The sequence below is a fragment of the Terrapene carolina genome, unplaced genomic scaffold (genome assembly GCF_002925995.2).
Source record: "Terrapene carolina triunguis isolate 2854851 unplaced genomic scaffold, T_m_triunguis-2.0 Scaffold837, whole genome shotgun sequence".
NCBI lineage: Eukaryota > Metazoa > Chordata > Testudines > Emydidae > Terrapene > Terrapene triunguis.
The window spans coordinates 4,363,479-4,379,774 of record NW_020665188.1 but is presented as its reverse complement, the minus strand read 5'-3'; the positions used below and the strand labels follow the sequence as shown (position 1 = coordinate 4,379,774).

The following is a 16,296-nucleotide window of genomic DNA, read 5'->3' as shown; positions in this document are numbered from 1 at the left end:
GGGGGGGGGGGGGGCAGCCGGAGGCTTTTTTGCCTGGGGCGGCAAAAAAGCCAGAGCCGGCCCTGCTTTTAACCAGTTACCAGTCCATGAGAGGACCTTCCCCCCCATCCCATGACAGCCCACCTTGCCCAAGAGCCTTTGGTGAGGGACCTTGTCAAAGGCTTTCTGAAAATATAAATACACTATATCCACTGGATCCCCCTTGTCCACATGCTTACCGACCCCCTCAAAGAATTCTAGTAGATTGGTGAGGCATGATTTCCCTTTACAAAAACCATGTTGACTCTTCCCCAACAAATGATGTTCATCTATGTGTCTGACAATTCTGTTCTTTACTGTAGTTTCAACCTGTTTGCCCGGTATTGAGGTCAGGCTTACTGGTCTGTAATTGCCGGGATCACCTCTGGAGCCCTTTTTAAAAGTTGGCGTCACATTAGCTATCCTCCAGTCATTTGGTACAGAAGCTGATTTAAATGATAGGTTACACACCACAGTTAATAGTTCTGCAATTTCACATTTGAGTTCCTTGGGTGAATACCATCTGGTCCTGGGGACTTATTACTGTTTAATTTATCAGTTTGTTCCAAAACCTCCTCTAATGTCACCTCCAATCTGGGTCAGTTCCTCAGATTTGTCACCTAAAAAGAATGGCTCAGGTTTGGGAATCTCCCTCACATCCTCAGCCGTGAAGACCAATGCAAAGAATTCATTTAGTTTCTCTGCAATAGCCTTATCGTCCTTGAGCGCTCCTTTAGCATCTCGATCGTCCATTAGCCCCACTGGTTATTTAGCAGGCTTCCTGCTTCTGATGTACTTAAAAATTTTTGTTGCTATTACTTTTTGAGTCTTTGGCTAGCTGTTCTTCAAATTCTTTTTTGGCCTTCCTAATTATATTTTTACACTTTGCTTGCCAGAGTTTATGCTCCTTTCTGTTTTCCTCACTAGAATTTAACTTCCACTTTTTAAAGGATGCCTTTTTGCCTCTCACTGCTTCTTTTACTTTGTGGTTTAGCCACAGTGACACTTTTTTGGTTCTCTTACTATGTTTTTTAATTTGGGATATACATTTAAGTTTTGCCTCTATTATGGTGTCAAGCTCCATTTTAAAACTAGTTAGGTTGTTTGCCCCCACCACTCCTATTGGGAGGCTGTTCCAAAACCTCATGCCTCTGATGATTAGAAAATTTCCAGCCTAAACTTGTTCCTGACCAGTTTGTCCCCATTTGTTCTTTTTCCAATGTTATCCTTTTCTTTAAATAGCTCTTCTCCCTCCCTGGTGTTTACCTACCTGTTGTATTCATAGAGAGGAGTCATATTCTCTTTCAGCCTTTGTTTTGCTAAGCTATACAAGCCAAGCTTTTTTAGTCTCCTCTTGTAAGATAGGCTCTACATTCCCCAATCATTTCTGCTCCCGTTCAAGTTTGAATCATGTTTCTTGAACATGGATGACCAGAACAGTACACAGTATTCCCAGTGAGGTCTGACCAGTACCTTGTACAATGGCATTAATACTTCCCAATGTCTACTTGAAATATCTTGCCTGATACATCCTAGGATTGCATTTGCCTTTTTTTTTATGGCCACACCACATTGGTGGCTAATAGTCACCCTGTGGTCAGCTAATGCACCTAGGTCTTTCTCCTCTGTGTTTTCAACTGATGAGCCCCCAGCTTAAATGAGACATAGTTACTTGAGACACATTCTTTCATTTTATCTGCCCATAACTACTCCTAACAATGTCTAGCATATTTGGTGACTGGGTCAGTGGGGAGTGGGAAAAATGGTGGAACTGAACTCATGCTCTACTTCCATTAAAGGATTTTTCTTGCATACCCCCTTACGAGAACTGACTGGTCTATAATTCCCTGGGTTGTCCTTATTCCCCTTTTTATACACAGGTACTATATTTGCCCTTTTCCCATCCTCTGGGATCTCTCCTGTGTTCCATGAGTTCTCAAAGAGAATCGCTAATGGCTCAGAGATGTCTTCAGCCAGTTCCCTGAGTATTCTAGAATGTATTTCATCAGCCCTGCCGACTTGAAGACATCTAACTTGTCTAGTCTTAACTTATTTTCCTATATGAGCCTCAGATCTTACCCCATTTGCACTGATGTTCATTATGTTCGTTGTCTAATAACAGCTAACTTTTTTTGATGAAAACTGAAACAAAAAAGTCATGTGACACTTCTGCCATTGCTGCATTTTCTGTTATTGTCTTTCCCTCCTCATTGAGTAATGGGCTTACCTTGTCCTTGGTCTTTCTCTTGCTTCTAAAGTATTTGTAAAATGTTTTCTTGTTACCCTTTATGTCCATAGCTAGTTTAATCTCATTTTGTGCCTTGGCCTTTCTAATTTTGTTCCTAAATGTGGTGTTTTTTAATATTCATCCTTCATAATTTGACCTAGTTTCCACTTTTGCTCCCTCTGTACCCTTATGCTGGTGGCTCATTCTGTGCTGTCCTTTCCCTTGATGACTGGTGCTGTCTCTGGACCTTTCCCCCTCCTGTAGTGGTTTACCTGGAGCCCTGAGGTATAACTGATGTTATGCATTGATCTTCATAACTAGGCTTGGCAGAATTATATTTTTTTAATATAATTTCAATAGATAATATAGATGTTTATTTTAAAGCATTTTTTCAGTTTTTACCAATTTAAATTTTCACAGTTGTGGGAAATTGAGGGTCAGACAATAATTATTTAATTACAGTAGATGTTGAGATTCAAAAAGTTAAAGCGTTATAACCACTGAAATACAAATTGTCAACATCATATGTCAGAATATACAAAGTAAATATCCTTACTCTAATAAGTTCTCAAGCAGCATTTTTCTTACTTTGCTTACCCTGTAAATTTTTATTATCATTGATGGAAATATTTTTTCATCCGGTGTGTGTAGTGAAATAGCCACTTACTGACATTTAACAATAAAAATCTAATCCTTCCAAGCCTATGGTTTGAAGAACAAAAGGAAGAAGGTGAATATTCTTGGTTTTATACATTTTGTGTTGGATGATTATTTTCAGAGAAAAGTTTAAAGAATGATATAGGGAAAGGCCTTTCATGCCAGTCTGAATGCTAACCTATGGTTTATGTCTCTGATGAAGTTTTTTAATTTCATTTACACTGGTTCTGGATGCAAGTCCTTGATACAGTCAGCACTTGGCTTTGAAACTCAACAGTGCTGCAGTATTGCAGAGATTCTGAAATAAGAGTGATCTGGCACTGTAATTTGAGCAACTCTGCCTCTAGGAAATCTTAGGAGGCTACAGAACACTAAAGGTGACCTGCAAAAGATTTAAAGAAGGATCATGTCTGGTCTCCCGCTTTTGCTGGAGGACTTCTTGTTTACTGTTCTTAACAAAAATCTTTCAGGACTTCATGAACGATAAGGAGCATAAAAGGACGCAAGCCCTTTTTTTGTCTTTGCAGGTCACTATTACGTGAGAGTTATTTATCCATGTATTCATTCCATAAGCTTATTCCTCCAGTCCTACAGCGTGCAGGAGTTGCATAATGTCCCTAATGTCAAGGCTAATATAAGAGCAAAGCTGTAGAGAAAATAAATGCACAGTACAGCGCCTCAGGTACTGTGTACTAGATAAATGCCCCAGAAGTTCAAGAAGAAGTTAGCTCTCAAGATGGGCAGACAGACTAAATGGAAACGTCTCTCCCCCAGCTTTGACTTTTGAATTCCAATACTGTATGAAAGGATAAATCTTGTAAATGAATGGCGAGCGCCTGAGCAACTAGAGCAGTTAAATGATGTTTGTGCTGTGAAGCTTGCTTAATTACTATATCTAAAGGAGAAACCAAAGCTATTGAAAATGGAATAATAGCTCAAGAGTATGTTTTTACTCGGGTTTAACATCCAACTCTCTCTTCATAGGTAAATAAGGAAGTGATACTGCAGGTTCCAGTGGGGCTCAAACAACATGGTGCCTTGGTATGTGCAGTGACTCTTCTTACCACGGTCCTGTGCTCCAGTCTGGTTCTTGCAGCTGTATGCAAATATGAACACTTCTCCTTGGTGCCCTGCTCAGAATGAAACTGAGCAAGACTTTATAGCTGGCGTCAGTACGAAACAATAATGAGTACCATGCATTAAATTTAACTGAATGCAAACTTAGTCTGTTCCATTTAGGGTTCCATAAATGGAATGCAGTTTATTATCTATCACCTGTATTACGATAATGCCTAGAGGACCCATCTGAGATCATGACCCTCTTGTGCCAGGCACTGTACAAACACCTAGTAAGAGACCATCCCTGCACTGAAGAACGTGCATTCTAAATAGACAAAGCAGACAAAGGATGGGAGGGAGAACAAAGACACAGAAAGATGAGGTGACTCCCAAGGTCATGCACCAGTTCCGTGGCAGAGCTGGGTCTCCTGATCTAGTGTGCCCTATGTGCTGGACCACAATGCCTCTTGTTACGTATTCTTCTTCCAAAGATTTTAAACAAACTGACTTGGTAGATTGATTATTATCAGAGAAACAAATTCCCTGGTCATTAAATGTTTGAATTTTAAACTGTTACATAATTCAGCTCTGTTGTATTTTAATTTGTTTTGTGAGGCTGTATATTTACCTGCAACAGGAAAGTATTTCCAAGCACTGGAAAGACACAATGATCCCAGTTTTATTAACATTGACCTGCAGGAGGCAGCCAGATTTATGTGATTTTTAAAGAGGCCTTAAGAATTTGGAAGAAACTTCCAGGTGTTTACTGAGTAAATCAGAAGCTGGACTAATAACTCTGATTTTCTGATTAATAGAGCCTCATCCAAACAGGAATTATTTTGAGGAAGTTCTATGGTATGTGTTATGCAGGAGGACAGACTACATGACCACAGTGGTCCCTTCTGGTCTTGGAATCTATGAATCTGTGAAATGATGCTAAACTGGAATTGAATACTTGGAAGACTGGAGGTAATCATCGGAGCTATTAAGAATTACAAGGAAACAGAGAGGAAATTGCTTCATTAATGGAAAAGCTGAGCTGCCCCAAATGTATCTTGTGTTTCTGTTGTTTGTCAGTAGGGGGCATTATGAGTTTAAGATAACTCATAAGGCAGATTTGTGCAGGAGACTGTTTTATTTCCCATATACCTAGAGGATATTAAATATAGGTGATTCTGTTTATGAAATTACAGATACGATAAAAAGCAAAAGTCCTGTCTTTCAAATTCTATTCCTATACCCTTCTTGTGTGGCCTGTAGTTGCGCAGCCTAGTCCTTCCTCTGTCAGCAGAATTGGCCTTTCCTCTTCCTCCACAGCTGTAGCTTCTGGAATTCCTGGGCATCGTTCATCTCCTTCTGAAACTCAATAAAGAGCTTGTCTTGTGACTTCGACCGCAGGTTGGAAAGTGATTTGACCCTGGTCTCTTGTTTTCCCTTGACAAGTGCTGAGTGATGATGGCTGCACCAGTACTTCATCCACTACTTCAGTTTCTGACTCCTCTGCATCTGTTTGGGGGAAGGGAGACGTTAAAAAAATTGCAGATAGACTTTATTTGTTACTTATTTAACATGTCTGAGCAGCTGTGCCATGATGAGATCAGCTGTGAGCATCTATTGTTTAACTTGTCCTTGGATGGGTTTTTTGTTTGTTTGTTTTTTAATTTCCAAATTTGAATTTGTTTTTTTGCTGTCTTATGTCCCAACATGTGCTTTATACTGCAGGCTGACTCCTGGAACTGTGCCATCACAAGTGGCCCCCAGCTCTGGCAGATAGTTCTCTTTTGAAGTTCCTCCCCTTGTTCAAGATTATATTAATGTCGAAGACAATTAGATAAAATTCAGTGTGAACTATTTAAAGTGAGATATCATTGCCTAGAGCAAGAAAACTGAATTTCCATGGGACAAATTAGGAAAATACTGCTAGTGGTGAAACTTAATGAGTGAGTGGCTGAGAAATGTGCAGAGGTGACTGTAAAAATGGAAAACAAAGTCCACAGTGGTAAACTGGAGTAGGAGAAATGGTCTGTATCTTTATGAATTGCACAGAGCCAAGCATGCTGTTGTTCCTAATCAAATAGTTTGACAACACTAATAATGGTGGCAGTTGGACTCCAAGTTAAATGTTCCCTTTTTTTCCCTTTGCAGACACACTAATGTTCTTACCTGTTGTTGCTGAATGCAGTGTCTGCCTTCATAAAGGTCTAATGTGCCAGTCACTGTGATATCTAGGTATCGGTCATATCTTGGGCTCAATGGGGAGTATGGAGAGGCACTGGGGCAGCTGCTTGCTGTTAAAGAGTTGCCGGGGATTTTGGAGACGGGAAGAGGGGGCAGTGTGGTAGTTTTTGGTGTGGCTGAGGGAAGTTATCTACAGTAGATGGAGCACAAAGATATATTGGTAGTCAGAGAAGAAGGAATTTGAGAGGATAAAGTGGTGAAAGATGAGGGAAAGGAAGGAGAGAAGGAAAAATAGTTGTGGGGGGGAAGGAAGAGGCCAACAGGTTAGGCTGAAGGTATGGAGACAGGTGGGAGCTCTCGTTGATTTCTGAATTAAAGATAAGGATGTGTAAGGTGAGGAGGAGAATTCTTGTGAAGGAAAGAATAATTCAATTAATGCAGGTAATTGAAAAATGGGATGTAATGCAACATGGGTTTACCAGAGGTAGATCGTGTCAGACTAACCTGATTTCCTTTTTTGAGAAGCTAACTAATTTTTAGATAAGGTAAATGAAGTAGATTTAACACCCTTGGACCTTGGTAAAGCATTTGACATGGTACCACATGGAAAATTATTAGTTAAAGGAGAGAAGTTGGGGATTAGTATAATAATTACAATGTGGATAAGGAACTGGCTAAGGGAAGAAGGCAGTGGGTTGTGTTGAAAGGCAGACTGGAGGGAGGTTACTGGTGGATTGGTCTTGGAACTGTTATTAATATTTTTATTAATGACTTTGGCACAAAAGTAGGAGCATGCTAATGAAATTTGCTGCAAAGCTGAGAGGCATTGTAAATACAAGGAGGATCAGAATATTATCGAGGAAGATCTGGATGATCTTGAAGACTTGGGTAACAGAAATAGGATGAAATTCAATAGTACAAAGTGCAAGGTCATTCAATTAGGGTTTAAACATAAGAATTTCTGCTATTAAATTGGGGCTTATCAGCTGGAAGTGACAGAGGAGGAGAGGGACCTGGGTGTGTGGGTCAGTCACAGGATGACTGAGTCACCAGTGTGATGCAGCTGTGAAAAAGGCAAATGTGATTCTAGAATGTATCAGGCAAGGCATTTCCATTAGAGATAGAGAAGTATTATGCCATTGTACAAAGCACTGGTAAGACCTCATTTGGAATATTGTGTACAATTGTGGTCACTCATGTTCAAGAAAGATTAATGCAAACTGGAAAAGGTGAAGAAAAGAGCTCCTAGGATGATCAGGGAAATGGAGGGCCTATTTAATGAGAGGAGACTGGAAGAGCTTAGCAAAACGAAGGCTACGAGTACAATTGCTCTCTCTGAATACAGCAGGGAGGTAAACAGCAGGAAGGGTAAAAAGCTATTGAAACTATAGGACAATGTTGGCACATGATCAAAGGGGTATAAACTGGTCATGAACAAATTCAGGCTGGAAATTAGAAGATTTCTAACCATCAGAGGGGTGAGGGTCTGGAACAGCCTCCCAATAAGAGTTGTGAGGGCAAACAACTTAATTAGTTTTAAGACAGAGCCTGACAAATTTGAGTGGGATTGTATGGGGGCATTGGTTGTAATTGTAAGGGGCAAGGCTCAGCAGCCCTGGGGGTCTCTTCTGGTTTATGTCTTCTGTTCTAAAATCTCTGTTTCAAGGCTGCTCACTGAAGAGGTCACAAAGGGTATCGCACTGTCTGGAGTGGCTCACCAACTGCGAGTGCATACCTCAGGGTAGACTGTCAGAAATTATGGGCAGATACCCCAAACTGGTGGTATGTTCTATAATTAGATTTCACCATGCCTGTGAACTCCTGGATCACTATACCAGTCTTACAGTGGAGTCACAGACCGTCCTCTTAGGGTGTGTGTACACTATGAAATTAGGTCGATTTTATAGAAGTCGATTTTTAGAAATCGATTTTATACAGTTGATTGTATATGTCCCCACTAAGCGCATTAAGTCGGCGGAGTGCATCTTCACTACCATGGCTAGCATCGACTCACGGAGCAGTGCACTGTGGGAAGCTATCCCACAGTTCCTGCAGTCTCCGCTGCCCATTGGAATTCTGGGTTAAGCTCCCAATGCCTGATGGGGCAAAAACATTGTCGTGGGTGGTTTTGGGTACATGTTGTCAGTCTCCCCTCCCTCCCTCCCTCCATGAAAGCAACTGCAGACAATCGTTTCGCGCCTTTTTTCCTGGGTGACCCTTGCAGACGCCAAAGCACAGCAAGCATGGAGCCCGCTCAGCTCACTGCTGCTCTTGCGAGCATTGTAAACACCTTGTGCATTATACTGCAGTATGTGCAGAACCTGGCTAAGAGACGGCAGCATGAGGATGATTGTGAGGATGACATGGACACAGACGTTCCTGAAAGCACAGGATATGGCAATTGGGACATCATGGCAGCAGAGGGGCATGTTGATACAGGGGAATGCTGATTCTGGGCCCAGCAAACAAGCACAGAGTGTTGCAGGTATGGGATGATTCCCAATGGCTGCAAAACTTTCGCATGCATAAGGCCACTTTCCTGGAACCTCTGTGAGTTGCTTTCCCCTGCCCTGAAGCGCAGAAATACCAAGATGAGAGCTGCCCTGACAGTTGAGAATCAAGTGGCGATAGCCTTGTGGAAGCTTGCAACTCCTGACTGCTACCGGTCAGTCGGGAATCAATTTGGAGTGGGCAAATCTACTGTGATTCAAGTAGCCAATGCAATCACTGACGTTCTGTTATCAAGGGTAGTGCCTCTGGGAAATGTGCAGGTCATAGTGGATGGCTTTGCTGCAATGGGTTTCCCTAACTGTGGTGGGGCGATAGATGGAAAGCATATCCCTATCTTGGCACCGGACCACCTTGTCAAACAGTACATAAACCACAAGGGGTACTTCTCAATGGTGCTGCAAGCACTGGTGGATCACAAGGGACATTTCACCGACATCAATGTGGGATGGCTGGGAAAGGTGCATGACGCTCGCATATTTAGGAACTCTGGGCTGTTTGAGCAGCTGCAAGAAGGGGCTACTTCCCAGACCAGAAAATTACTGTTGGGGATGTTGAAATGCCAGTAGTTATCCTTGGGGACCCAGCCTACCCCTTGCTCCAGTGGCTCATGAAGCCATACACAGGCAGCCTGGACAGTAGTAAGGAGTAGTTCAACTATAGGCTGAGCAAGTGCAGAATGGTGGTAGAATGTGCCTTTTGACGTTTAAAAGCTTGCTGGCGCTGTTTGCTGACTAGGTTAGACCTCAGCGCAACGAATATTCCCATTGTTATTACTGCTTGCTGTGTGCTCCATAATATCTGTGAGCGTAAGGGGGAGATGTTTATGGCGGGGTGGGAGGTTGAAGCAAATCGCCTGGCTGCCAGTTTTGAACAGCCAGACACCAGGGCGATTAGAAGAGCACAGGTAGGGCGCGCTGCGCATCAGAGAGGCTTTGAAAACCAGTTTCATGACTGGCCAGGCTACGGTGTGACAGTTGTGTGTGTTTCTCCTTGATGCAACCCCGCCCCCTTTGTTGATTTTAATTCCCTGTAAGCCAACCACCCTCCTCCCCTTCGATCACAGCTGGCAAAGGAAATAAAGTCACTATTGTTTTGAAACCATGCATTCTTTCTTTATTAATTAAAAAAAGGGAGATAACTGATAAGGTAGCCCGGGTGGGGTGGGGGAGGAGGGAAGGATAAGGCCACATTGCTTATTTTTGCCACACGACAAATCAAAACTATTTGAATGACAGCCTTCTGTTGCTTGGGCCATCCTCTGGAGTGGAGTGGCTGGGTGCCCGGAGGGCGCCCCCCCCCCCCCGTGTTCTTGGGCGTCTGGGTGAGGAGGATATGGAACTTGGGGAGGAGGGCAGGCGGTTGTACAGTGCATGCAGCGGCGGTCTGTGCTCTTGTTGGCTTTCCTACAGCTCCATCAGATGCCTGAGCATGTCTGTTTGCTCCCCCATTAGCCTCAGCATTGCATCCTGCCTCTTCTCATCACTCTCTTTTAATGCTTTCCTGGACTCTGCCACTGAATGCCTCCATGCATTAAGCTGTGTCCTATCAGTGCGGGAGGACTGCATGAGCTTGGACAACATGTCCTTGCGAGTGCGGTTTTTCGCCTTCTAATCTGCAATAACCTCAGGGACGGAGATGATGGAGGAGCATAGAAACATTTGCACCTGCGGGGGGATAAAAAGGGAGAGTAAAATTTAAGATGATATATTTCTGAGAACAAAAGGGAGACTCTTTCACAGTGAATCAAGCAATTCACAGCAGACAGCACATGTGCTTTAGGTACAAGGTCGCATTTTGCCTTTTATATTGAATGCCTGCCGGTATGGTGACACATCACACATGGCTGGGCAACAGAATTCGGTTTCCAGGCAGCCATGGTAAGCCAAAGGGTACGTGGGTTTGGCTTCTAATGCCTTCATAACATGTGGGAATGTTTTCAAACTGCAGCGCCCTCCTTTCCCATAGTAAGCAATGCTGGTTGGGTTTGCCATTTAAAAAGAGGGGCTGCGGTTTTCGGGTGAATGTGCAGCACACACCTCCCCCCACTCCTTTGCGTGGCTATTTGGGATGAGCCTTTCACCCCTCCCGCCACCGCATGGCTATTCTCAGGGATGATCCCTTTTAGCTAAGCGCAAACAGCCCATTATGAATGGGGTCCTTTTACTCTTCCCTTACAAAATTTCCCCTATTTCAACCAGGTGACCATGAATGATATCACTCTCTTGAGGCTAACACAGAAAGATATAGACCGAATGTTGCTTGAATGTGACCAAAACCCAGAACCATTCGCTGCCATGCTTTGTGCTGCAATGATTCCAGACTACTTGCCACTGGCTTGGCGTGGTAAAGTGTCCTACCGTGGAGGACAAAATAAGGCAGCCCTCCCCAGAAACCTTCTGTAAAGGTTTTCAGAGTACCTCCAAGAGAGCTTCATGGAGATGTCCCTGGCGGATTCCCGCTCCATCCCCAGACACGTTAACAGATTTTTCCAGTAGCTGTACTGGCCGCGAATGTATCCCAAGTCTTCAGGGCAAATCAAACAGTAAACACTATTGATTATAAACCCTGTACTGTAGTTACAAATGTGCACTCACCAGAGGTATCTTCAGGGTTGGGGATCCTGCCTTGGGAGGGTATTGGCTCCAGGGTGATGAAAAGGTCCTGGTTACCGGGGAGAACGGATTCACCGCTTGCCTGCTGCGCATTCTCCTCTTCCTCATCCACAAAATCCTCCTCTGTGTTGCGTGAGACTCCCCCCTTGTAGGTGTCCACGAACAGTGGTGGGTAGTAGGGTCCCCCCCTAGAATGCCATGCAGCTGATCATAGAAGCAGCATGTATGGAGCTCTGAGCCAGAGTGACCGTTTGCCTCCTTTGTCTTTTGGTAGGCTTGCTTGAGCTCCTTGACTTTCACGCGGCACTGCTGTGTGTCCCTGTTGTAGCTTCTGTCCATCATGTCCTGTGTGATTTGGCATGTATATTAGCATTTCTTCTTTTTGATTGGAGTTCTGCCTGCACAGATTCTTCTCCCGATACAGCAATCAGATCCTGTGTCTCCTGTTTGCTCCATGCTGGAGCTCGTTTGCAATTCTGGGGGGACTGCATGGTCACCTGTGCTGCTGAGCTCGCCACGCTGACCAAACAGGAAATGAAAATCAAAAGTTCCCGCAGCTTTTCCTGTGTACCTGGCTAGTGCATCGGAGTTGAAAGTACTGTCCAGAGCGGTCACATTGGAGCACTCTGAGATAGCTCCCGGAGGCCAATAATGTTGATTTGTGCCACACTGCCCCAAATTCGACCCAGCAAGGTCGATTTTAGCGCTACTTCCCTCGCCGGGGAGGAGTACAGAAGTCGATTTTAAAAGCCCTTTAGGTCGATGGAACAGGGTTGCTTGTGTAGATGCATTCATTATAAAATCGACCTAACGTGGCTAAATTTGACCTAACCCTGTAGTGTAGACCAGGGCTTAGCCTCTCCAGTCTATCTTGTCACCCAGACAAACTGAACTTTGTGATAAAAGGTTACTTAAACCTAAAATTGCACCACCTAGTTTCTCCTAGTCCCAAGACACAAGTCACTTACCCTGAATCAATTGGTACTCCAGATCTTATATCAAAGACAATGCTGGCAGCCAATTCTATAGTAAATTAACTATAGGTATATTAGCTAAGAAAAAAGAATGAGAGTTATTGAGAGGTTAAATCATGTAAAATATAACAGGTGAATCACAGTTTGTAACTCCAAATGGTGGTAGTGATGTAATGAACTGCTGGTTTCCCAAAAGTCCTTTGGGGCTATCCAGAATAATTCTGGGGTTCTCTGTCTTCTCATTCAGTTATTAGAATACAAACAGTTCAGAAATACAGGATCTTTCTTTGAATCCATATTTATATCGTCTCACAAAAGACAAGCTGACTCTCTCTAACCATGTGGGCTTTTCTTTTGATTACAGGTAGTGAGGAATGCACTCAGAGTCCTTAACCTCGAATATCACACACAATGATCACTTACTTTGAAAGCAGCATTTTCTGTTAAAGTCCTTAAATACTTGATTAACATTTCATAAGATTTCTTTTATGGGTAATTTAGTTACAGGGTTATAAACAAATGTAAATGTTTGCTGCTCCATTATAACAGGAATAGTTAAGCGAGAACAATACAAGTAAGGACCCAATCGTTTTCATGAAGTTTATACATCTGAATACGCACTTATACATTCAACAATTACTTTGATCTGTCCTAATAGCAAGTAAATTAGCCTGAATACACTCTTACGTATAACAATGTCTTTTGATCTCTACTAACTCACAAGTGAACTGGCCTGTGGCCCTGATCTGATCTTGTTTGCCAGTGTCACAGAGGGATTTCCCTTTCCCTCTTCCCTGCAAAAAAAGTATTCTGGGTTTTTCTTATCTCCTTCTTCTGAAGCATTACAGAGGCCATTGCTGGCGATGGACCACTGGACAGGATGGGCCAGTGCTCTGAAGTGGTACTGAGCATTCTCTTTCTCAGATGCTTGGCTGACTGGTTCTTGCTCACAGGCTCAGGTTCCAATTGATCATCGTATGTGGGGTTGTGAAGGATTTTTTCCCTGGCTTAGATTGGCAGTGGCCTTGGTGTTTTTTGTTTTTTAAATGTGCCTTCCTCTGCAGCATGGATGCAGGTCATTTGCCAGGATCATTGGGGTGGGTCTCTCTCTCTCACTCTCTCATTTCCCTACCCTCGCGCACTGGTGCACCTCATCCCTTCTATTCTCTGCTTGTGGCACATAATAGTTTAGACTCCTGTGGGCTGTAATACTTTGGTCTGATTTGGTTATTGAGTTTAGTGTGCAGTCAGTGGTGTTGGGAGCCTGTGGTATACAGAAGATCAGGCTAGATGAAAGAGAATTAAACCCACTAGTAAAATATTCTTTAGCCCAGGAGTGGCAAACTAAGGCCCATGGGCTCAGATCTGACCCATCAGGGCTTTGGATCCAGCCTGCAAGATTGCCACCCCTGGCCCCACGCGGCTCCTGGAAGCAGCTTGCAACACATCCCTGCGGCCCCTGGGGAAAGGGGGGGGGCAGAGGGCTCCGCATGCTGCCCTTGCCTGCAGGCACCGCCCCCTGCAGCTCCCATTGGCCGGGAATGGGGAACCGTGGCCAATGAGATCTTCGGGGGAGGTACCCACCAGTGAGGGCAGCACGCGGAGTCCTCTTCCCCAGGGGCTACAGGGATGTGGTGCTGGCCACTTCCAGCAGCGCCACGGGGCCAGGGCAGGCAGGGAGTCTGCCCTGGCCCCGGTGTGAGCCGCTGCCACCCCAGAGCCACTCCAGGTAAGCGGTGCCGAACCAGAGCCTACACCCTGAACCCCTCCTGCACCCCAACCTGCTGCACCTCAACTCCCTGCCCTGAGCCCCCTGCTGCACCTCGCACCCTGCCTGCACCTCAGCCCCCTGCTGTGAGCCCCCTGCCGCACCTCACACCGCTCCTGCCTGGAGCCCCTAACCCCTTGCCCGGAGCCCCTTCCTGCACACTGCACCCCCTCCCACACCCCGCACTCCCTCCTGCACCCTAACCCCCTGCCCCAGCCCTACATTCATGGCCCTGTATGCAATTTCCCCACCCAGATGTGGCCCTCAGACCAAAAGGTTTACCCATGCCTGCTTTAGCCATATAAATAAAAAGAAAAAAAGGAAAGAAGAAATGGGATCTCTAATCACTGTGGATGGGGTGGAGTATAAAGATAATCCAGGGATGGTCTAACACCTAAACAAATATTTTGTCTCAGTTTATAATAAGAGTAATGAGTAGCTTGGGGACAGTGGCAGGATGGCCAATAGGAACAAGGACATGGAAGTTGAAATTACCACATCTGAGGTGGAAAGTGAAACTCAAACATCTCTGGGGGGGCCTGGATTATCTCCATCCAAGAATATTAAAGGAAATGGCACATGAAATTGCAAGCCCAAGAGCAAGGATTTTTAATGCATCCATAAACTCGGGGGGCATACCCCCTGACTGGAGAATTGCAAATGTAGTATTTATATTTAAGAAAGGTTAAAAAAGTGATGTCAGAAACTACATGGCGATTAGTTTGACCTTAATTGTATGCAAGGTTGTAGAACAAATTTTAAAAGAGAAAGTAATTAAGGACATAAAGGTAAACAGTAAGTGGGATAAAATACAACATGATTTTACAAAAGGTAGATTGTGCCAGACCAACCTGATCACCTTTGAGAAGATAACTGGTTATCTAGACACAGAAATGCAGTAGAACTAATCTGCCTGGATTTCAGTAAGGCATTTGATACGGTTGCACAATGGAAATTATTAGTTAAATTGGTGAAGATGGGGATTAATATGAGAATCAAAAGCTTGGTAAGGAACTAGTTAAAGGGGAGACTACAGCAGGTCATCCTGAAAGGTGAACTGTCAGAATGGAGGCAGATTACTAGTGGAGTTCCTCAAGGATTGGTCTTGGGACCAATCTTATTTCACATTTTCATTACTGACTTTGGCATAAAAAGTGGAAGTGTGCTAATAAAATTTACGAATGACACAAAATTGGGAGGGATTGCCAATATGTAGGAGGACTGGAATATTGTACAAGAAGCATTGGAAACTGGAGTAATACAAATGGGATGAAATTTAATAGTGCAAAGTCATGAGTTAGGGACTATCAAGAATTTTTGCTATAAACTGGGCACGTATCAGTTGGAAGTGACAGAGGAGGAGCAAAACCTGGGTGTACTCGTTGATCAAAGGATGACTTTGAGCCACCAATCTGATGCGGCTGTGAAAAATGCTAATGCGGTCCTGGGGTGCTTCGGACAAGCTATTTCCAGTAAAGATATGGAAGTGTTGTAACCATTATACACTGGTGAGAACTCATCTGGAATAGTGTGTGCAATTCTGGTCACCCATGTTTAAGAAAGATGAATTCAAACTGGAACAAAGGTACAGAGAATGGCTATTAGGATCATTAGAGGAATGGAGAACCTACCATACAAGAGGAGACTTAAGGAGCTTGGCTTGTTTAGCTGAACCAAATGAAGGCTGAGGGGAGATATGACTGCTCTCTATAAATATATCAGAGGGGTAAACGCCAGGAAGGAAAAGGAGTTATTTAAGTTAAGGGCCAATGTGGAAACAATAATAAATGGATATAAACTGGTCATCAATAAGTTTAGGCTAGAAATTAGACAAAGGTTTCCAACCATCAGAGGAGTGAAGTTCCGGAACAGCCTTCCCAGGGGAGCAGTGGGGCAAAAAAAAAAACCCCAACCCCCCCCCCCCCAACTTGTTTCAAGACTGAGTTTGCTAAGTTTATGGAGGGGATAAAATCATAGAATATCAGGGTTGGAAGGGACCTCAGAAGGTCATCTAGTCCAACCCCCTGCTCAAAGCAGGACCTAATCCCCAACTAGTATGATGAGAGTGCCTGTAATGGCATATAGCCCATCCATGATGTCTTTTAGCAAATATCTCTAGTGTCCAAAGATGGGACACTAGATGGGGAGGGCTTGGAGTTACTGGGAAAGCCCAGGTATCTGGCTGGTGGGTCCCATCTACATGGTCAGGGTCTAACTGATCACCATATTTGGGGTCGGGAAGGAAATTTCCCCCCAAGTCAGATCAGCAGAGGCCCGTTTTTTTTTTTTTTT

General features: G+C 43.9%; 1 protein-coding gene across 5 annotated transcripts in view; it reads left to right on the top strand.

The window, feature by feature from the left end:
- Positions 1-5,347, top strand: part of PIGX (phosphatidylinositol glycan anchor biosynthesis class X) — a 14,646-nt gene extending 9,299 nt beyond the window's left edge. For 4 of the 5 annotated variants that reach the window (XM_024211957.1, XM_024211952.2, XM_024211953.3 and 1 more), the window contains exon 7: positions 3,887-5,347. In XM_024211957.1, coding sequence (XP_024067725.1) covers positions 3,887-4,045 — 159 coding nt within the window. In that variant the 3' untranslated portion in view covers positions 4,046-5,347. Of the gene's footprint in view, positions 1-2,509; positions 2,611-3,886 lie in introns of those variants that run through there. The other variant, XM_029913743.1, reaches the window with a different exon arrangement.
- The last annotated feature ends 10,949 nt before the right edge of the window (positions 5,348-16,296 follow it).